Below are 22,166 nucleotides of genomic sequence, written 5' to 3'. Positions count from 1 at the left end.
GCTCAAGGTGTCTCCTTGAGTGTTATTAAAGTGTGAATTTATTATCTGTCTTAGCCTTCCCTGCCTTCAGTATTTGGACCTCATGCCCACTGGGGAGGGAAGCCCACACCTTACCTGAAGCCTCATCCAGAGACACTTAAAGTCATTGGAAGGACAGCCCCTTCAGTCAAAAGATGCTGGCAGTCACTAGCTGAAGATGGCTACCAGGAAGGTCTATTTCAGTGGCTTCATCCAGTATGTAACATGGAGAAGAATTCAAGTAGCTTAGGAAAGGAAAAAAAAAACCCAACCCTTTGGCACCTTAATAAGAACAGTTGGCTATATCCATTGTAGAAGCTCCCATTCTGACAAGAAGCTGAAATTTTAAAGGTGCATGGAGGGAGGGGGAGTCCAGGGCAGGTGGGAAGAAAGGTGGTGTAGTCTAGACTCACTGCCAGGCCCATGACCCCCATAGAGTGTCACAGCAACTCATTGTCCAGGCATGTGTTCTAAAGGACTGGCTGGGTGGACAATGTGAAGGTGGGGGTCTTTTGTTTAAAATCCATCCATCACTGTAGACTCCACAATGACAACAATTAATGTCCTGCGATTTGCTGGGTTTAAGGGGTGTGTCTGAGAACACCTCTGGCTTGTCCCAAATCCTTAACCTCGGCTTTAGAACAGGCTGACCTTGCTGGTCCTTAGACCCTCTTCTTGCATCATGGTCCAGCATGGATGCCGCCACAGCACTTGGAGTAGGCACCAGCTTCACAGCTCTTGCCCTGCATTCTGGGAGTGGGGTGGAAGTTGTGTCCTGAAGGCAAGTCGCCAGGGTTCTTCAGGACAGTTGGCGCCTCTGGCCTGGCCCAACGCTTTCAGCACCCTCTGTTTATGGACAGCATCAGTACAGAAAGGCTTATGTGGGTTCTGAGGGGGAGGGAGACCAAGAGACAGCAGCGCTGCCCCATTCCACATGCAGGCCTCATGCTAGGGGTTGGGGTCACCTGGCTGCAAATCTCCTACTCCCACTGTGATGGCCGGCCCTACGTGTCTGTGAAGTCTCTGGCTGGGCTTAAGCTTGGTGTTTTCTTCTGCTGTGTGGAGGATGTCTTGGAAAATAAGAGCTATCGATGGATGCACCACCCGACAGCCTGAAGAAGTCCTCAGGTTGGTGAGCTACACAGGAACCACAGGGCCCCCAAAGAGCGAGGCAGAGATGATCTGGCCAATGCAACCTGTCCCTGGGGCCTGCCCAATGCGGCCCCAGTCTGCAGGCCTCAGCAGGTAAAGGAAGTAGGACTCAGGCTTGGGGCGGGAAGCTTGGCTAGCTATCGGTCCCACCTGGATTTCTCTACCCTGAGTCTCTTCCTGGGTCTTCCCTGGCAGTGTCCAGTCCAGCCCTTTCATCTTTGTCTTGGTTGTTTCTCTCCACCACTTCAATGACTACCCATCTCCTACCCTAGACTGGTGTGACCTGCCAAGGAACAGTTTGGCCTAGGCGCTCCAACCCAGAACCATTCCTTGAATATATATGGATTCTGCTAGAGATGCTAGGCTAGATTTTGGCTCCTGCAGCGCCTCCACCCAGATGTGAGAATTAGTTTTGAACCCTGGAGCCTATGATGCCTCGGTCCACCACAGAACAAGGCTAGGTGGGACCAGGCTGGCCAGGTGACTCTTCTGTCATTTCCTGACTGCAAACTTCATACATGATGGTCCTGACAGGTCGTAACTCATCCTTCTCTACTCCGCACAGGTGGACCGGGGTGCAGTGGTCCCAGCCTGTGGCCTCCAGGATGCTCTTGGGGAAGGGAGGGAGAGAGGGAGGGAAAAGAAAAGGGAAAGGGGAAAGAGTTCCAAGCAAACCAGCACAAACTGGAGCAAGGGGGAGGGGCCCGGATGCAAATGACGGTCGGTGGGCGGGGCCTGGATGCAAATAAGCTAATCGGAGCCCAGAGCCGGGCTAGCTCGCACTCGGACTTCCTAAGCTCCGCGCGTGTCCCCGTCGGTACGTCCACGCCCGCGCAGCCCCTACCGAGGACACTCAGACCGCCCGTGTATCAGGATGTCCTTCCAAGGCAAGAAGAGCATTCCCCGGATAACGGTGAGTCGGGTCCCCGCCCTCGCTGCGTCTGCGCCCCTTGCCCACGGCGGGAGTGGCTTGGCTTGCACGCTCAGCGGACGACCCTCCGGGCCCTGTCCGTGAGTCCCACACCTGCTCCAGTCCCCAGCCCGGCGCCAGCCTTTTCTGCCCTCTCCTTCGCGCGCCGCCAGCAGCGGAGAGAGCTCTCCAGGCCGCGCGGAACCCTTTGCGCAGTCGGCGCACAGGCCCGCGGCCCCGCCAGCTCTCCGGAATCGGGTGATCCGCTTGGAGAGGCCGGGTGCGCGAGCGGCCTGCTAGCCGGAGCATAGGTGGCCGGCCTCCTGCTGGGTCTAGCGTGTGGCAGACGGGGTTCAAGTGGACATTGCCAGGAGCTCTGTCTCCAGGACGCCCGGCGGACACAGCCTTTGTTGGCCCCGGGGCCTCAAGGCACTCGGACGTCCGAAGCTGCTCCCAGAGCAGCCCGTGGCCGTCTACCCCCTGGGCGCGCCGCTTTCGTGTCTCCAGCGCTTTGTCCGAGACAAAGCGATTTAGCCCTGGCTAGTAGATCTGATGTCCCTGGAGGCCCCGAGCCCCTGCACGAAGCCGGGTTCGGAGACTCCACGGAGAGGTGAGTACTAACTGACCACTGAAACCAACATCCCTACAGAGCCCCCTTTCAGAACAGACCTCCTCAATACAGACACGCAGAAAGTGGGAGGTCAGTGTGTCCACCCTGCCGGCCAGGAAACAAAGCCTTCCCCAATGGGGCTGCTGGAAGCCTCGGGGGAAGGGAAGGGGAGCTGGGATCAGCTGGACCAGGTCGCGGGCTCCGGGAGGTCTTTAAAAAGCTCTAGACTTGTTCTCATCCTAAGAGCTCTGGAGTCTAATCAGGCTGTTGGAGAGGTCAGCTCCCTAGCCTTCTGCGGGGAGTCCTCTTCTATCAGAGGAACCAAAAGTAGCTCCTGCCTTTTGACTGCCTACTGTTCCTAGGGGTCCAGGCCTGAGGGAAAAGTCCCATCAGCCAGCTGGCAGTGAGTAGAGATGGCGGTAGCAGTCTCCTGCCTAGTCAAGCAGTGTTCATGAAAAGAGAGAGGGCTCACTGGAATTCCCATTCATCTAGATGGTGTATATCACAGTATTGCTTGCTCCCCCAAATCCGGGGAACCCCAGAGTGCAAATTCTGGTGCCTGAAAATAGGAGTCTAAATAAGGACCCCCCAGGACTCAAGATTTCTGGCTCAGAGATTCATTCCTCCTAAGGGCTGAGTTTTCCTAGGTTTTTCTGATAATGACTAGGTGGAGAGTCCCAGGAAGAGGAGGGTGTGGTCCAGAGTGCCAGCCCCACGGAGTGGGTGGCTGTGGTAGGCCTGTGTAGATACCAATGCTCAGTGAGACTAGTTAGTGAGCACTCAGACATTTGGAGAGAGTTTGTAAAAGAGCTTCAGCCATGCTAGGTATATTCAACAAGCTACTTCCACGACGGGCCAGATGGGAAGTCCATTCAGCTTGGGGGCCATACCATGTCTGTCCTACTTGAGGACTCCTGGGCAGGGTGATTTCATGGACAGGAATGGACCTACGAACTTCTTCATCTCTAGATGCTGCAATGTGGATTTCACAAAATGTTTACAAGTCATTCTTTTCGTCGTTTCCCCCAACCAGCTTAAAAATCGTGTGTGGGTCGGGGGCTGGGTGATGCAGGCTGGACTTAGTTTCCAGGCCTTTGGAAGACTGTGTGGTAATGACAGGATAGGAGAGCCCTGAGAGTTCAGCCCAACACTAGGCAGTTGGTCAAAACAGTGGAGTATACAAAGGGCTCCCTGTCGTCCTTGTAGGCTGATAAGGCTCTGATTGGCACTCTCTCAGCTGGTTCTCCTGGCCTCACACTGGTGTATAACAGAGCTGAAGCTGGCCTGGAGGTCTGGCTTGGCTGCCACATGGGCCACAGGAATTTGGGGCATGTAGCCAGGTTTCCTTGTTCAATGAGGAGTAGCTTCCCTGGCTAGTTCACAGGAAGAGTTGGGGCTCATAATGGGTAGGAAAGGGGCAGCCACAGGTTTCTTCTGCATCTGCCCCTCTGCTCCTTGTGTGTCTCCACTGTTTGCCACCAAAGCTAGGCCGTTGATTCTGAGGTCTGTGCAAGAGTTCCATCTGCAAGTTCCCCTTTCTGCCTGACTCTTCCCTCCGGTCTGGTCTTCGAAGTGTCTGTCCTATGGATCCTAAGCATTGGAACCAATCAGTTTGATTCTCTGCCTCCAATTTTGCTGAGGTTAGCCCACAGAGAGCTTGCCTTACCCACTTGAATTGTCTTCACACTGCATCAGAGCCTGGAGCCTCCTTATTCACTGCCCATCCCTTGTGCTCACAGGCTTTCTGTTAGTTCTGCCCATCGACACCCAGTCCCCATCAAATCTGTTTGCTTATGTCAGTAACACTGACCAAGAGCCTCTCACCTTCCCTGAACTACCTAGGAAGCCATTCAAGCAGCCATCTTGCTTCCCTTTTCCATGTCCTAATCAGTTTTCTCTCTGGCAGCCTAGGTCATCTCTGTATCAGAGAGAACTAATCAAATGCTCCAGGCCCCAGTGTCATCCCGTGGACTCCGAAACCTGTATGGCTCAACTTGCCCACCTCTGATACCTGGTCTTCGTCTTGTTTTCCCCATTTACCGTAGCCCTCATTTGTTCTGAGGCTTAATACCAACCCAAGCTCTTTCCTGCCTCAGGGCCTTTGTATATAGCTGCTTCCTAGCCTGGAACAATCCTTTACTTCTGCCCCACCACACTGCTTTCTTGTACTAGTTCCCTAGAGAAGCCCAGTGATGCTCAAGGCAGCCTGGATTCCTCCCACAGTTCTATGACCTGTGCCTTGCTAGAGACATGCTGCCTCCATCTCTCTATACCGGGGTTGTAACCTCTGGATTCAAGGCTAAGATGTCTGGCTTCTAGCCCTGTCGTGGGCCTGTAGCATTCTGGTGTAACAGCCCAGTTCTGTTATTGCCCATCCATCTTTGTCAGTACAGATGGAAGAGGAACTTCTAGGTGCTTATTCAGAACTGGGAGGTCACCAGCTCTTCCCTCAGGCCAGATTCTTTTTTTGCCCCCTGATGGTCAGAAGGAAGATTCAAACGTAGCAGCTGCTTCACCCACCATACTTTCACCAACACAGCTTTGCTCTGGTGTCCACACTTAGCCCCCTGCCTTCAGCATCTGCTGAGCAGTTAGTGCCAGGGCTGTGTCGGACTCTGCTCTGAGTATCCTACTTTGGAGTACTATCAACACACCTTTGAGTTGGTTCTTATGGCTTACAAAATGCGTCAAAACATTTCTGTCACTCTAGGGAAAGACATTCCTAGTCGTCTAAGATGTCTCCCTCAGCGCCCCTTGTTTTGTCTCTGTCAGAGCGACCGCCTTCTCATCAAAGGTGGGAAGATTGTGAACGATGACCAGTCCTTTCACGCTGATCTGTATGTGGAAGACGGTCTGATTAAGTAAGTGTCTACCCAGAGGTATTTGTAGATCTGCCTATGTGTGGAAGTTGGTTACCTGGTACTCAGGTGTCTGCTTTGGGATGGAAATCATGCAGATACCCCCCCCCCCAACACACACCAAAACCCTGTCCCTGGGAACAGTCCTTGAGACTCGATAGTCTTGCCGGATAATCATAAGACCTTGAGAAACACAATGGGTCCAGCGTCCGTGTATCTTTGTGTTATCACAGCCTTTCTGGGCTCCTGGCGATGAATGGTAAATGCTGAGCTGCTCACGCCTCTGTTCTATGTGCCAAGGAGCTCTAGCCCTGGTCAGTCCAGGGGCTTCAGTGGAGGGCAGGAGGAAGCCATATTGGCACAGCACTGGGCTCTCTGCATTGCTCTCCCGAGATAGTGTGAGTTATATTCTCTGGCATCTGGGCAGATAGGTAACCATCTGGCCTGCCTTTTCCTCACAGGCAAGATTCCAACCCTCACTTCTTCAAGCCACTGCCATGGAGCTAGCTCGAGTTCTAACTGGAGCTCTGTATGACCAGTGATGACTCTTTTTTTTTTTTTTTTGTCACTTTCAGACAAATTGGAGAAAATCTCATCGTCCCTGGGGGCATCAAAACCATCGATGCTCATGGCCTGATGGTGCTGCCTGGGGGAGTTGACGTTCACACCCGGCTGCAGATGCCTGTGATGGGCATGACCCCAGCTGATGATTTCTGTCAGGGCACCAAAGCGGCCCTAGCAGGCGGGACCACGATGATACGTGAGTGTGCAGGCAGCTTGCCAGATAATCATGAAGCCTTGAATAACACAGTGGCTTCAGCTTCTATGTGTATCTTTGTGTTAACACAACACTTAGTATGAGGCTGGGTTTCTGTAGATGCTTAGGTGTGCTGGGACAGCAAATCTCCTTAGTGCAAGAGGTGGTTTTTCTCAGTTCTGTTTCTCTGTTATGTCTCCATCTAAAACATGCTGGGCACACCCTGGCCATTCCTGCATCTCTTTCTGGGCCAGTTGCCTTGGCTCGTTCTAGGATGCTGATGGGCTCTGGATAAATAGGATTGTGCTCACTTACTCCCCCTAGGGGATTGGCAGCTGGCCAGAAGCTGTGGTTTGGAAATCCCAGTGTTCTGGACCAGTAGAGTTATGGCTGAACCTTGCCTTTGAAATCTGTTTGCAATAAGTTCTTGCCTGTGTCAAGAATTGAGACTAAGGTTTTTGAGACAGGACATTCACACTTCCGCGTTTGAGCTCTCTCTGTGCACATCTCTGTATTTGGCCTCATTATTACGCCCCATATACGCGTGCTATATGCCTTCAAGATAGGAGGAAAGGGCTCATCCCAAAGGTCTGAGGATAAAGGATTTACCGTACACGTTTCTTTGTGCACCTGGTACACAGTAAGTCCCATCCCTACTGCTACCAGGGGAGAGACTTCCAGGGAGTCCGGGCACTTCACAACAACACTCAGCCATTGCTACACCCACAGCTTGATTTGGTTCACTTTCTCACAGACTGAGGGAAGGCTAGCAGCAAGGTGGCCACCACAGGCGCCTGCTCAAGTACATGTGGTAGCCCAAGTGAGGCAGCACAGCCACACTGTTATATGACCCACCCGTGAAGTGTCTCTGGAAACACAAACAGGATATACATAAGGCTGAAGCATAGGCTATGTTGTGCTCGAGCCCACTCCTGGCTGGTGATCTGAGTGGTGTACGAGTAGAGTACAGGGAACGTGGCCTGGAGATGAGGTAGCCATTGGTTCCTGAGGTGCCCTGTTTTGTTTAGCAGCCCCTCTGAGCTCTCTCCTGGCACATCCCGGGATTGACCAGTGAGCGGTGTTTGTCTCTGGAAGGAGCCAGCACAGTGGCCACACGCAGAAGTGATTTGGGACTATTTGGGCCTTGTGGAGTCAGCGAGGCCATGGAAACTGACTCAGTAGAAAGAGTTTTCTAGAAGCCTTCAGGTCCACAGGGCCAGCACTGTGGACAGCTGGAAAAACCCTGACCATCACTGCTGTGCCCCCAGGAAGCCAAGGTCTGCTGGAAGTGGGGTGGCTTGAGCTTGGGCTCCCCTCTCAGAGCTCTTCTCGGACAGAATGGAGGGATGTGATCAGAGGATACCCATGAGCTGACCAGAAACAGGGAAGGTAGCAAGACAGGACCCCCGCTGCACTATCTTCCTCCGATCCCACTCTGGTCTCCAGAATGTGAACCCAAATTCCCCTTGGACAATAGTGGGACATCTTGGCCAGGCTGGGGAACCTGGCTAACTGTGCTGTCCCCAACAGTGGACCATGTGTTTCCTGATGCTGGTGTGAGCCTGCTGGCAGCCTATGAGCAGTGGCGGGAGCGAGCAGACAGTGCAGCCTGCTGTGACTACTCCTTACATGTGGACATTCCTCGCTGGCACGAGAGCACCAAAGAAGAGCTGGAGGCCCTAGTCAGGGACAAAGGTGGGCAGCAGTAAGGGGCGGTGGTACCTAGGGGTCGCAGTGTCTGCAGGCAGACCGTGGGGTCCCTTCCAGAACCCCTGTGGTTTGCTGCAGTCTGCCAGCCTGATTGGAAGGTGGGGATTTAGGAATTGAGTTGGAGGAGAGTCATTTAGAGTCAATTCTGCTTTCGAAGACTCTGGACCAGGCGCTCCTGTGAGCACCGTGAACACATCCCGTAAAATTGGATTTCCCACAGAAACTTCAGCAACCATGCTGTCCTAGGCTCTCTCTGTGTGTGTTTGTTTGTTTTAGGTGAGATGCCCCGATGACAGAGATGCAGCCACATTTCCATCACTTGGTTTTTCTCTTAACAGGTTGTTTAAGCTCTGTATTGAAACTGACTCACCTGTAAGTAAAGATTAGATCCGTTCTACACAAAGCCCTAAAGCTAAAACCACAGCAGGGTTTATTAGTGGGCTGACAAGCAGTGGTCTTGTCCTGGATGCATGTCTTCCACTGAATTCTATGTGGTATCTGCAGTGCACAGATGAGTAGGGCCAAGACACTGGACTTCCTGACTATAGAACCCTGGACACTTATAAGGGACACTGTTGTCTGCCTGCTATGGACCCAAGGCCACCTCCTTGGGTTCCGGTTGCCAGAGAATGATAGTGCTCACATGATGTCCTTTGGAGCATAGGGCCCGATGACTCCTCCACTTGAGTATAGTGGAGTCCGCTCTCCAGCTTGTAGTTAGAGCCTCCTATCTCTGAACAGGGTGTCCGCAGCGCTGCCTCTCCCTGTCACAATTGCCTCCTAATCAGAAATTGACATCACATGCAAGTCATTACCTGGGAGGGTGGCCCCATTTTCCCAGGGTGCCCCAGGTTATTTCTAGCTAGTAAGAGGATAGGGCCCTGGACTGGGTGGGCTTGGGGCTGCCTTCAGTCCCCAATGGACCTTCATCAGTCCTGGTCCTGGGAGATCCTGGGCAGATTCTAGTTGCCCAAGAGTTGGGAAGGATCAGCCTTGCTCTTGATTGGACTTCAATATTGTGGGCATCGCCCCCTCCCCCTCCTACGTGTCTGAGGTCCCAGCCCGGAGACTAGGATTGCCCCTCTCAGAGTGTCATGAACATGCACTGTGAGTTGTGGTGTGAAGCAGGACTCAGGACCTGTAGGCAGGTGATATGCCAGATGGGCCGAGAGTGGATCCTCCAGCATGCCAGGCCTGGCTGCTTCTCCTGAAGAGAGAGGATGGGGCATAGGCAGCAAGCCCGTTACACTGTTCTGTGCCTTGCAAGAGTGAAGATCTGCCTGACAGGTAGTGGTGGTGATAGTAGGTCCATACTTCCCCATGTACCTACTGGGTGAACAAAGTGTTCCAAGCTTGGGGTGTTGAGCAGCAGTAAGAGAGTGGCTGAGACACACCCAGCTCTATCGTGTGACATGGCTTATTGATGGAGAAGGTTTGCCTGCAGGCAGATGCTATGGCAGCCAGCACAGCTTCTGTGGGAGAATGCCATTGTCTCGGGGCTCCTCTCCTGGTGTCTGAGCCTCTCTAGCCTCTCTTCTAGGTGTGAACTCCTTCCTGGTCTTCATGGCATACAAGGACAGGTGCCAGTGTACTGACGGTCAGGTGAGAGCAGGGTTCGGAGGCAAGGAGTAGGTGGGGTGCCTTGGGCTGTTGATGGAGAGATGACCCTACAAGCATGGAACTCTGTCTCTGCAGATATATGAAATCTTCAGCCTCATCCGGGACCTGGGAGCTGTGGCCCAGGTGCACGCAGAAAACGGGGACATCGTGGAGGAGGTGTGAGATGCTCTGCTGCCCACAGGGTCGGCTGGGTGGGTCAAGGTGACACCTAGTATGTGGGCCCCCAGTAGGCAGACAAATCTGGGTGGAGACAATATGAGACCTGTGACCTCTGTGACCCCTGGATGGGAGCAAGATTCCTAAGGAGAGAGGGGAAGGTTAACTCAAAGGTCAAACAGCCTGTGAGTTAGGGAGCCGTAACTCCCTAAGCCAAACCACAGCTGGGGTGTTAGGAAAAACATAGGTTTGTGGGGTTTTTTGGGTTTTTTTGGTTTTTTTTTTCCTCATGATGGTCACAGATCTTACCAAAGTACCCCTCGAAAGAATGCAGTATGGCACCCAAGGTCAGGACGGGTAAGGGAGGTGGCTGCCTGTCAAGGTCTGGCATCTTGGGCCAGCCTTTCCCAAGTCCACTCTGCTATGGTTTCTTTTGTGGTTGTTCTTTTCTGGGAGGTCCAGGGGCCCAGAACTATGCTCGAGGTATGGGTCTTGTGAGCCAGGCACTTCATATCCAGGGCTTGGGATGCTCGGGGCTGGAGCAAAGCGTTCTATTGGTCATTTAGGAACAGAAGCGCCTGCTGGAGCAAGGCATCACTGGTCCTGAGGGCCATGTGCTCAGCCACCCAGAAGAGGTAAGTCTGCCCTGCTGAGAATACCATCTCCCACCCGACCCCCAGGGCTGTGCGAAGTTGGCCCTGTTTCATGGCCTGTGTAGTACTCTGCTCATTTTGTCCTGTCTTGGGGGGCTTAGTGCAATGACCCTCTGCCTACCCAAATCATCTCAACCACTTTTCACCCCACAGCCCTTACCCGAGGCAAGAAGGCAGTGCACTTGGGCCCTGAGAATTGTGTGGGTCAACTCAGATTCTAGACACTGAGGCCTCACGGGGCCCTTGCTCCAACAGGGACGCTCCAGTGCCTACAGTCTCCTAGGTGATCTTGGGTGTCCCAGAACCTAACTGGTCAGGAAATCTCGGGCAGGGCTTACTGTGTTCTGATTGGCCTCTCCCTTCACCATCTTCAGGTAGAGGCGGAGGCTGTGTACAGAGCAGTCACCATTGCCAAGCAGGCCAACTGCCCACTATACGTCACCAAGGTGATGAGCAAGGGTGCAGCTGACATGGTTGCCCAAGCCAAGCGCAGGGGTGAGTGCCAGCACTGGCTTCCCATATGTTCCTAGCCTCCCAGAGCTCTGCTGACAATTGAGGACCTCCAGGTGGTAAGGAGAGGAGACTCAATGGAAAAGTGGGCCTCTTCATGGGGCACCTGCTTATGTTAGTCCCTGTGATAAAGGCTCAAGGGACATTTAGGAGCCCTGTCTCCTCATGAGGGATGGGGCTGGACCCTAGGCTCCAGCCTTGTTAGAGTAATAACTGCCTACTGGGAGTTCTTAGCAAACCAGGGCCCCGTGTTTCTGTACCCAGGGGCCCCAAGGGCAGAATTATGAGTATGTATCTGAGAGGGGTTCTCAGTTCCATAGGAGGGCTCATTCTCATAGTTGTTATGGGTTCAGGAGCCAGGATACGCATCCTGAGAGCCGAAGAGGCTCCGTGTCCATAACACTCGGACTATCTAGGGGCAGACACCTATGTCCTGGCAGGTCCGTAGCTGTGTTTAGCAGGGGCTAGACCATGTGTGGATCCAGAAAGGCTATGAGTTCAGAGGGCCAGGGAAGCCCCAGCAGTCACCAGGGCACTGGAGAGGGCTAGGATTGGGACATAGGACCAAGGTCATACATAAAAGAGGCAGCATGTTCAAGAACAATGGAGGGTCTAGTATCTATTCCCCGACCCAGGCTCATAGTGAGAACCCATTTTCTAACCCTGCCTTGAGACTCTGGAGTCCCTGAGGTGGAAGTGGAAGTAGACAATGACAAGTTTTCTTCCCAAAGACTGGCACAGAAACCCACAATATTTGCAAGGGAGAGGATTACCCTGGAGCTTTACCCCTCCTCCCAAGATGCTACTCTGCAGCAGGACCAGTCCCCACCCAACTCTGAGCCTGGTGCTTTCCCATTCCCTTATAGGAACAGCCTCAGCCTGGTTCAGAGATCTGGCACAAGGCCTCTCCCAGTCTGAAGTGACAGGCTTAATTAGTCACGTTCTATTCTGTGGCCTAGCTGGAGGGCCCAGCAGCCGGACCCCTAGCAGAGACTGTGGGTACAGAAAGGATCAGTGTCTCAGCCACTATACCTCCCAATGAATCACCCCACAGGGCCAATGACTAGCCAGGGGCCCCAGAAAAGAGAACAAGCTCTCCCTGGCCGTGAAAGTCAGGACAGAGAGTCGGAAACAGTGGGACCCATGGTGTGCTCAGGCTCCTAGAGGCTGCAGGTTAGTGAGGTCCTGTCATAACCCTTGCTCATTTTAGGGGTGGTCGTCTTTGGGGAACCTATCACTGCCAGCCTGGGCACTGATGGCTCACACTACTGGAGCAAGAACTGGGCCAAGGCTGCGGCCTTCGTCACTTCACCCCCTATCAACCCGGACCCTACTACTGCAGACCACCTCACCTCTCTGCTGTCCAGGTGAGCACTCAGCCCACCAGAGCTCAGGTCAGCCTATGGTCTCCAAGCCAGTGCTTCCTCCAGATGTCCCCAGAGGAATCCCAGGCTGCTACAGGAAAGCTAGCTGGGGAACTACTGGGCTTTCTGGTCCCAGATGAGGTTCTCCATCCCTATGCTGCCTTGCTCTTGGCCCCTCACGATTCTGTTCATGCCCTCCATACTATGCCCACCTTGCCCACTCTCTCCCTTCTGTACATAAGTTCCATAGCCTTGGCTGGCTGCCTAGGAAGTTGGAGCTGACTCAGCTGTGGTCAGTTCAAAAGGGCCAGCCCCTGGCCTACTCTGACCCTGGCTTGTTCTCAGTGGGGACCTCCAGGTGACAGGCAGTGCCCACTGCACCTTCACTACTGCCCAGAAGGCTGTTGGCAAAGACAACTTTACGCTGATCCCCGAGGGAGTCAATGGTATAGAAGAGCGCATGTCTGTGGTCTGGGAGAAATGTGTGGTAAGTCTAGGCCTGGGGATATGGGGGTGAGGCAAAGGGCTGTCAGTACCATGCTGCAGGAGGACTCCACCACCAGAACTTGTGTGTGAGAGAGACCAGCCTTATCCCTCCAAGCCTTAGCTTAGCAGTGACGGCACCTAGACACCTAGTCCTTGGAACAAGACTGTCACATTTATGGATTCCCTACCATAGAGATTAATGACATATTCATCATCCTGCATTCCATAAATAGGCAATTGTTTCATGTTAATGAAGAACTTTAAATTTTTAAAAGGGATTCATTTATAGCCAGGCCAGTGATGCAGGCCTGTAGTTCCAGCACTCTAGAAGCCAAGGCAGGAATATCTAAAGTTGGCCTGAGCTACACAGCAGAATTGTGTTAGGAAGGAAGGAAGGAAGGAAGGAGGGAGGGAAGGAGGGAGGAAGGAGATAGGGAGGGAGAGAGGGAGGGAGGGAGGGAAGGGAGGAAGGAGATAGGGAGGGAGGAAGGGAAGGAGATAGGGAGGGAAGGAAGGAAGGAGATAGGGAGGGAGGAAGGGAGGGAAGGAGGGGGGAAGGGAAGGAGATAGGGAGGGAAGGAGGGAGGAAGGGAGGCAGGCAGGTACACAGGTACATATTTAGGGGGCAGGTCTCCTTCCAGTGTATCCTGGCTCCCTCTGCCATGCCTACAAACCAGGAGACTCTCACAGTGTCTCAAGGGACATGTTATTGGTATCCAAGTATCACCATTTATTCACAAAGGCAACTAGAAATGGGGCTGCGTCCATAGGAGCAGTCACATGCCTGGACTGCCTGGTCACTGTCATTAGTGCCCCTGTCTGGTAGTGCCATGGTGAGGTCATGGCTGGAACTCTTCCTGAGCTTGGGCTATCCCAGGACATCTACCAGCCCGCCCTTCCCCTCAGCTGGCTCTCTTCCTTCCCAGGCTTCAGGGAAAATGGACGAGAATGAGTTCGTTGCCGTGACCAGCACAAATGCTGCCAAAATCTTCAATTTTTACCCCAGGAAGGGGCGTGTGGCCGTGGGCTCTGATGCTGACCTGGTCATCTGGAACCCCAGGGCCACGAAAGTCATCTCTGCCAAGAGCCATAACCTGGTGAGGATGCCCCCCTCCTCAGCCAAACCTGACTGGATCTGCTTCCCAGGGGCATTACCCAGGACAGGTGGCAGGTGTCTACCCTCAATGAGGCTCTTGGTAGCTTTGACTTGTCCAGCACCACATCTACTCAGCACCTCACATAGCCAGTGACTTGTCTGCTGTCCTCATGAGTGTGTGCCTGAGTCTCCCGACCAATCCTACAAATCAGGAGACTGAGGCAGAGGGTACCACACCTGTCTAGGCAAGGATGGGTCCTCCCCACCCCCACCCCATCCCTACAACACACTCTGCCTCTTTTGACTTCATAAGAATCTCATGACTCAGGGGTGCTGGGTTGGTTGAGGGGTAATTCCTTCTGTGTGTCACTTGTCTGCCTTAGTTGTATGTGATTCTGGGTAGAGTCTTGGCACAGCACATGCAGGTTCCCTGTAGTGCTGGCCAGCCTTGGGACCAGGACTGAAGGGTGCTGCACCTGTGGGCCTCTCCTCAGAACGTAGAGTACAACATCTTTGAAGGAGTGGAGTGCCGTGGAGTGCCCACGGTGGTCATAAGTCAGGGCAGAGTGGTGCTGGAGGACGGAAACCTGCTTGTCACTCCAGGGGCTGGCCGCTTCATTCCCCGGAAGACGTTCCCGGACTTTGTCTATAAGAGGATAAAGGCTCGCAACAGGGTAAGAGGCTGACCTGGGATGACAGGACATCAAACAGGTGGCAGGTGTGGAGTTCTCAGTACAGAGTTAGTGAGCTCATGTGTGAGGTTCTGCCTACTGGCTGATGTGGATTTGGAAGGCATAGTGGAAGCCATTCACTTGCCCAAGGCCTACTGATCATTGCCTATTATACGGGAAGTGACCAGGAGGCCCTTAGCAGGCCTGGTTCCTCCTGTGCCTCCTGTGCTCAACGCCTACTCAGTGGTGGTGGTATATACCATTTGTTACAGTTGTCCATAGGAACGATGGATATAAACTCACTTATAACCACCTCCCTGAGTGCATTACCATGAAGATGCTAATGTGGTCCAGAGCACACCACCTGCACTCCCTTCCTCCCTGTGGGTTAAAGCAGGAATTGAGACCCTAGAAGGAGCCTGTAGTGGACAGATCTCTCTGAGGCAAGCCAGGTCCCATGTGCAGAGGGGACATGGTGATAAACTGGTTCATTCCTGCTTGCTGTCATCTTCTAGATAGTGAGACTATTCCTGTTGCCAGTAGGATCTAGTCAGACCCTTGTGGGCTGGTTCAGACCAGACTGTCAGGTAGGTCCAGAAACCCAGAGGGAGATGCTAGCCAGGAGCAGAAGTCCATCAATGTCTCTCTTTGGGTCACTGGTCCATGCTGGAGTGCTAAGAAATGCCTCTGGTTTTGGGAGCCCTTATCTGGGCAGACAGGATCCAGAACCTCATCCCAAAGCTGCCTCCTGGTCACTGTTGGGACCTGGGTCCCTTTCCAGTTCCAGATGAGGCTGATCTGCTCTGAAATGGCCTTTCTCTGGACATCTTTTGTGGCAGAGATGTGCGCTCTCTCTCTCTCTCTCTCTCTCTCTCTCTCTCTCTCTCTCTCTCTCTCTCTCTCTCTCTCTCTGTGTGTGTGTGTGTGTGTGTGTGTGTAGGCAGACTGATATGCAGGGAGAACACTGAGGGAGTTGTGTATGAAGCTGTGTGTGATCCTTTCTTTCAGGAGGGCATGAGAATATTAAGCAGGACCAAGTTGGGGCACAGAGCAGATAGTCAGGGTACGACTACCCTTCATCAGCTCAGATAGCTAAAACTCCAGCTCTCTTGACCTCATAGCTAGCAGAGATCCACGGTGTGCCTCGAGGCCTGTACGACGGGCCTGTGCATGAAGTGATGTTACCTGCCAAGCCAGGGAGCGGCACACAGGCCCGTGCATCCTGTTCAGGCAAGATCTCAGTGCCGCCCGTGCGCAACCTGCACCAGTCTGGGTTCAGCCTATCTGGTGAGTTGGGTCGGGGCATGGGGTAAGAGGCTCTTCTGCCAGGTAAAGCAGCCTGTGCCCAGAGGGCCCTATGCTCAGCTGAAGACTTGGACACAGCAGGGCAGACTCCAGGGTGGGCCAGGGTGGGCATTGTAGGGTAGGAGTCCCTGGCCTTGGTGAGGTGCAATCAAGTATGCACCCCTGCTGTGGAAGTCCATTTCTGCCCTAGCCTTTGCCCTTGAGGTGCTGCTGAAATGAACCTGCACCTTGAACCAAGCAAGCTGGGAAAGGCTATGTCAGCCCAGGACTAAACACAGAATATCCAGCGTCCATGGGAAGAGAGGTGTCACTTCTGTGGGGACCCAAGTTATAACACAACTCCTTCAGCCTCATTAGCTCCAGAATCACTGGTGAAGTGTGAGGCATGGATCTGAGCTGTGTCCTTAGCATTTGGGGACACACTAGAGTGTACCTGCCATGTTGACCAACAGCGTTGGCTTTTACTAGCTGAGGGGTTTCTCTGTCTCCCCTCTTGCCTACCAAGGCCTTCTCTACCACATGCCCTACCTGTGAGTGGGGGCTATGTCAGCCTATTGCCTTCCTTCTGTCATCTTCCTGTTTGGGAGGCCATAACAGTTCCTGGTCACTTGGTGATATAGGATAAGGGGGAGTCCTTCAGAATGCAAGATCATCTTGAAGATGGGCAAGCACCTGCCATCACACAAGGGCCAAGCAGGGCAGGCTTCCTGGAGAGTTAGCTTTTGCTTTCCTGTCCTCACAGATTATAAAGCTCCATTGGTCATTTCTATTGCCTGAGGGATGAGCAGGCTTCCTGGCCTCCTGCCCTGTCAGCCTTGGCTTTAGGGAGAGAACCAACCATGTATACACATTGCATGAGGTTGGGTAGAATGGCTGTGTGGTCCTAGTTTAATGGGTGCAGCCAGCCATGTCTGACTTCCCTTTCGGATGGAAGGAGAGCCCATACCACTCCCTCCCACCTCCTTATCATACTTGCTTACCCTTTCTTCAGGCTCTCAGGCTGACGATCACATTGCCAGACGTACGGCTCAGAAGATCATGGCACCCCCCGGAGGACGCTCCAACATCACGTCTCTTTCCTAGACTTGGGGTCTTGGCAAGCTGGTGCTGTCCCCACTGGCAGGGTGTGGGGACAACTCACGTCAGTTAGCTCCTTCCTTTGTAGATCGTTATTGTGAAAGGTGCTCAGCCTTACCCTCCCCCTCCCCATAAGCTCTCTCTTGGGTGTCCCAGTCCCCACTCTGAGGTACCCCCCCTCCAGAGGGCTGAACCCAGGGAGAGTTCACTGCCAGAGTGAGAGGATTAGGCATGGCAGTGAGCAGGTGCCTCTTGCCCCCCTGACCTTACCACGAAGGCCTTCCATGAGAGCTCTCGGCCTCCAGCTCCTGAGCTTTCTGGGGGTCTTGGTGTAGGCAGGGTGGGCGTTTGCTGCTGCCACCCCCCTAAGAAATCACTGCCCCGTGGGAGCCCCCAAGCTTCCACCAGTTTCATGTTGCTAAGGTGCAGCTACCCCTTGGGGGCCTGTCCCCCTGGCTGCCCTGGTGTAGGGAGGAGAGCAGGTGAGCAGGGCCTCCGCCTTGCGGAGCTGCTGTGACTTCAGGGATCCACCAGTTAGTTACTCGGTGCAGGGGAGCTCCCTCCCACACAGACACTTCCAAGGACCAAACCTGAGCTCCTATAGCAGCCCCCCTCTAGGGCGTTTGATGATCCCTTAGCTAAGACTTTCCTTTTCCTATAAAGTGTGTTTCCATAGGTTTACTAGAGAGTAGCGGTTTTGTACTGTGAGGAAACTGTAGCCAGGGATCTGCATGCTGCTGTACCAGATGCCGGCCACAGGCCACCGGCCACCGGCCAAGCCTGATGTGAGTCAGGTCAATAAAAAAAAAAAAAAAAAAAAAAAAGTCTGGGTTAGAAACTGCCTGTGTGTTGCCAGCCACACCTCCCTCCCTTACAAGCATTTGCATGGGGACCAGAGAGGCCCTTGCCACTCCCGCTACCTCTGCCCAGCTGCCTGCTATCTAGCAGTGTGGTCTCTGCCTCTGGGCCATGGGCATGGCTGGGCCTGAATGGTGGAGAGAGGGCTCTTCCTCGTAGGATTTTTGGCTATGTCTCACAGCCAGATGGTCAGTAGGAGGACACCCATGCTCTGACTGGCCAGGCTCAAACCAACCCCGCGGGACTGAGCTGGTTAGTGGAAGACTGGGAAGCAGGCCCTGCAGGTGGGGTGTAGGATAGTATGGGGGACAGCCCAGGAGGTGAGCGCAGTTGCTCACAGTCAGGCCCCAGCCCTGGAAGGAAAGCAACTAGGCAGTTCCTATGGATGCCTTTCTAATGTCAGAAATCCGGGGCTAGCCTTCTAGCCTTAAATCTTCTCATGGTGATGGTCTTAGTTCTTTATCCCAGGCAAGGGATCCCCAAACTGCTTGTCCCTTCTCCCAACATCTATTCTCAGCAGCAGGAGCATTTCCATGGAAACTGATGCACTGTCAGCATCCAGGATCTTTATCATTTCTTTGGTCCTAGCAGCAACTTTGTTGAAGGCCCAATTTGGCAGCCCTGCCACCTTTGGGGGCAGGGGGAAAGACTTCCCCTGGGTCACATATACACAGTCAGTAAGGCTTCAGACTGGATTTCATTTTGTTTTGGGACACAGTCTTGTGATGGAGCCTTGACTGGTCTGGATGGAGCTTGCTGTGTAGACCCGGCTAACCTCGAACTCAAGAGATCTGCCTGCCCCCCAAGTGCTGGTATTAAAGGTGTACTACCATATCCAGCAAAGCTTTAGGCTGGAATCCTGGGCTTTGGCTGTCTGCTGCGCTCTTTGACAGTGTCTTTCTACTTTCCCCAGCAAGGAGAGGGGTATCAAAGGGGCCAAGGGTGTAATTACATCCCTGTCAGCTTCATAAAGGAGAGTGTGCTCTCATCTCAGCCACCCATTACACATTTATACCAAGCCCTGAATTATCCTGAGGTTCCCCTGACCTGGCTAGGTTTTCACTCAGAACATAGCTACCTGAAGGGGTTACAAGGAGGGGCGCGTTGGTGCACCCTGCTGTACATCTTAGGCATGGGCCTCACTGGGAGTCACTCCCACTGTATGGCGGGGCAGGCAGGGGTTGGAGCTGCCTGCTCTGTTCTGGGGGCTTCAGCTCTGTTCCCAGCAGAGCCAGATCTTCAGATACTGTGGTTACTCTGGTCACTTGGTGACTCCATAGCCTGGCCAGGCAGGAGGGCAGCATTCACTTTGTTTAGTGGAACCACAGACCCAGACCCAGGTACTCTGTAAGGTTAACCAGGGTGGCTCTGTCCTGGGAGGGCACCGGATGTGACATGGGCTCTCCCAAGTGATCCCATATATGCCTGTGGAACCCTGGGCTAGAGGAGCAGAATTCATCCTCGGGTGAGTTGCCCCTCTGACCACAGAACCCTAGGGCAGTGAGGGGTAGATATCATATTCTTCCTCCCGCCAGCCCTGTAAGAGCCATGCTGTCTGGGGTGGTAGCGTGAGTCTTCTTGGCTTTTGACAATTTTCACTTTGTTTGGATCTTGACATTGCAGCCCAGTTCTAGTCTCTATAAATGTCAGGGTAGCCACCACAGTGCCACTGTCCTGTGGCACCCGCTACCCAGCTGCCCCAACCCAATAGACAGTTTCCATGGAAGACTGCACACATGGATGTCATCACTCCACGGGCATATGACACACAGAGCACGCAACACAGCAGTTCTTCGACTGTAATTCTCAGAGGTGAAAACTATACACAAGTTGCAGAAATTGCCAGAGCAGTCAGTCAGCGTGTGTCACTAGAAAACGTTCTTTGCCCTCCCACCCACTCCCTCCCCTAACCCTTACCCTCAATAACATATCAGGATCAGAAAGGCCTGTTCCCGCCCCCACAGCCCTGAGCAGCAGGCTCAAGAACATCCTGACTAGGCCACAGCAAAGACTGGCCACAAGGCTATGTACAGCCAATTCCAAAAGGGTCCAGAAAACCAAGGGCTCCTGCCCCACTGTGCCAGTCTGGCCACCTGTAATCTGCCAACCTACAGTAAGGGGCCAGCCAGCATGGTGGCCGCATGACTCCCTCTATGTTGCAAGGAACCACGGTCTAGGTACCAAGGGCCCTCCTTGCCCAACCACCACTCTTGACGGGCACCCATGGCTCCCAGCACCTTCACCGTACAGACAGCCTCCCTGGGCAGGCTGGGCGGTCAGGCCTTTGCCCCACTGCTGCCTCCTTCTGGCCGTCCTGAGTCTTCAAAGCAGCCTGAGAGAGAACTGCCCTCGGACACGGTCCAGATGGCCTAGCTGCTCCCAGATGAGGGGCAGATGGAGCCACATATGGGCAGGGCTGTGGGCTCTGCCTCACTGTCTGCAGTGGAATCTGCCATATCTGAAGTCTCTGGGCCTGGAAGTGGCTCACTCATGAGTTCCTGGCTCCTCTTCAACCTGGAGCAGGGCAGGGAGGACACACACATACAAGTGGATCTATGTAGATCACCAGATGGCACAGCCTCCCTCGCAGCTCCAGGCCCTGCTGATGTAGACTATACGACTCTGTGCTAGAGCACTTGGGATGTGTCCTTCCTATCCCATGTGTGAGATGGGGGATGCCCAGAACATCACTTGTTGGAAGCCCTGTTTCAGTAATAGCATGCTGGGAACACGGGGAGCCAGAAAACAGACATGGATGTTCATTAGAGGCACAGGAGACTCAGCCCTCTACTGCTGGCCACAGAGCTGTGAAGCTGGGAGCCACAGGTCTGTTTCAGTGGGCAGCACTGGAACAGCTTTTCAAAGAGCATGGCCATGTCCACGATTCATCTTGTCCTCTAACCACAGGATGGGGCCAATGTCCTCCATCTGCCCCTCACTGCTCTGCACTTCCTTCCTTCCCAGCCTGTACCAAGCCATTGCCTCTGGGAACACCTCCCTGCTTCCCAGGCAGGGGAGGGTTGGCCCTTTCCTTAGGCACCTCAGACCAGAGCTATCTCCACCGTTTGCTCTCTGTTACCTGTCTTGCCCGTCAGCCACCTGTACTCTTTCTGTCCCACTGGTACTAGACACTAAGGAAAGCTTTTCTGGGTGAGTGACCGAGTGGCGGGTATGACGGCAGGGCCACCAGGAGGTGATTAGTTCTGGTCTGAGCCAAGTGTGTCCCTGAGATTCCAGCCCTTGGATCTAAGTCCACCTAGAAGGTCCCCAGGGGCCTGAGCTGAGGCCACTCGGACTCTGCCTTCCATATCTGCTGCTGTCCTTCCCAGAAAGCATGGGCCAGGCCTCACAGGCCACATGGCTGCTGGGACATCTGTGCCTTGTGGCCCCTGATTCCCTCTACGGTCTCTGACATAGTCACTCACTTTTCTCTGTTAAAAATCACGAAGTCTTGCTGGATGGCATCCAGGCAGTCTTGCAGGTAGTCATTCTCCTGTGGAAAGAAAGGCCACTGAGTAGTTCATGCTGGACACCGTGGGCAGTTCCCAAGCACTGCTCCAGCTGCCCACTCCTGAGCTCTGAGAAGGAAACGCCTGGCTCCCAAGGAGCTCTGTTCCTTTAAAAGTCTATCATCTCCAAGAGCTGAGAGCAGATTCACTAGAGACCAGAGAGGGGAGGAGGTTATGACATGGGAAAGACCAGGAAAGACAGCCATCCTAACTCCCTCGCACCCAGTGAACCTGCGTGTGGCCCCTGGTCCATGCCTCTTCCTGGAGAATCTGGCAGTGACCCTGAAGACACATTGCTCCCTCGGTAGCTGCCTCCACTTACCCATTTCCCTCAGAACCTTAGCAGTGTCTCCCAGCAGCATGGCCAGGCTTGGAGGTGATGGACTCTCTTGGGAGCTGCAGAGCTCAGATAATGGGCACCGGTAAGGACAGGGCAAAGCCTAGCAGTGGGCTTTGGGGCTGTGGACAGGCTGTCAGTCAGAACATGAGGCTAAAGAGGAGTGTCTGCCAAAGACTTTCTCCCTGGCTTGGAGTCAGGTTCCTGGCGGGAGCACCTGGACTGGGTTTCAGAACACTACAGGAGACTTGGAGACCTGGTGATAGAGTTCAAGGGAAGATTCCAGATCATTCTTAGAAGGATGCTGAGAAGTGAAAACACATGTGTGGTCAGGCCAAAGGACCCGCACCATGGCCATGTTCTCTTCCCACACGGTGGTAAGCAATGTGCTGGGGATACCGGGATGAAAGCTACTGCTGGAGCTCAGCCCTTTGTAACCATGGTGGCGATGGAACATCCAAGAACCTGAAGCCCGGGGGATAACACTGGTTCAGAAGGGGAGAGTACTG

General features: G+C 53.7%; 2 protein-coding genes across 5 annotated transcripts in view; one reads left to right on the top strand and one right to left on the bottom strand.

The window, feature by feature from the left end:
- The first annotated feature begins 1,940 nt into the window (after positions 1-1,940).
- Positions 1,941-17,721, top strand: Dpysl4 (dihydropyrimidinase like 4). Of its 2 annotated transcripts, none has more exons than XM_021166485.2 (14): positions 1,941-2,083; positions 5,463-5,551; positions 6,124-6,308; positions 7,836-8,000; positions 9,556-9,617; positions 9,711-9,791; positions 10,358-10,426; positions 10,819-10,939; positions 12,165-12,321; positions 12,664-12,805; positions 13,731-13,901; positions 14,395-14,574; positions 15,693-15,858; positions 16,868-17,721. In XM_021166485.2, exons 1-14 carry the CDS (start codon positions 2,045-2,047, stop codon positions 16,957-16,959), a joined length of 1,719 nt encoding a protein of 572 aa, XP_021022144.1. In that variant the 5' UTR covers positions 1,941-2,044; the 3' UTR covers positions 16,960-17,721. The 2 variants fall into 2 exon arrangements, with proteins under 2 accessions (XP_021022144.1, XP_029335949.1); XM_029480089.2 differs by lacking the exon at positions 1,941-2,083 and adding an exon at positions 2,120-2,690.
- Positions 17,722-19,723: 2,002 nt separating this feature from the next.
- Stk32c (serine/threonine kinase 32C) overlaps positions 19,724-22,166 on the bottom strand; it is an 81,053-nt gene continuing 78,610 nt past the window's right edge. For all 3 annotated transcript variants that reach the window (XM_021167932.3, XM_029479993.2, XM_085841193.1), the window contains 2 exons: positions 21,237-21,304; positions 19,724-20,325 (listed from right to left, as the gene is read on the bottom strand). In XM_021167932.3, the coding sequence (XP_021023591.1) occupies positions 20,181-20,325; positions 21,237-21,304 (213 nt within the window). In that variant the 3' untranslated portion in view covers positions 19,724-20,180. The remainder of the gene's footprint in view (positions 20,326-21,236; positions 21,305-22,166) is intronic.

The sequence above is a fragment of the Mus caroli genome, unplaced genomic scaffold (genome assembly GCF_978045245.1).
Source record: "Mus caroli unplaced genomic scaffold, Mus_caroli_1 scaffold_8, whole genome shotgun sequence".
Taxonomy (NCBI): domain Eukaryota; kingdom Metazoa; phylum Chordata; class Mammalia; order Rodentia; family Muridae; genus Mus; species Mus caroli.
Note: the sequence above shows the minus strand (reverse complement) of the source record. Positions and strands in the feature narration are given on the sequence as shown.

Coding starts and splice junctions, on each gene's coding strand:
- Dpysl4 (XM_021166485.2), top strand. CDS start 2,045: ATGTCCTTCCAAGGCAAGAAGAGCATTCCCCGGATAACG. Junction 6,309..7,835: donor AGGCGGGACCACGATGATAC/GTGAGTGTGCAG, acceptor TGTCCCCAACAG/TGGACCATGTGTTTCCTGAT. Junction 13,902..14,394: donor CTGCCAAGAGCCATAACCTG/GTGAGGATGCCC, acceptor GCCTCTCCTCAG/AACGTAGAGTACAACATCTT.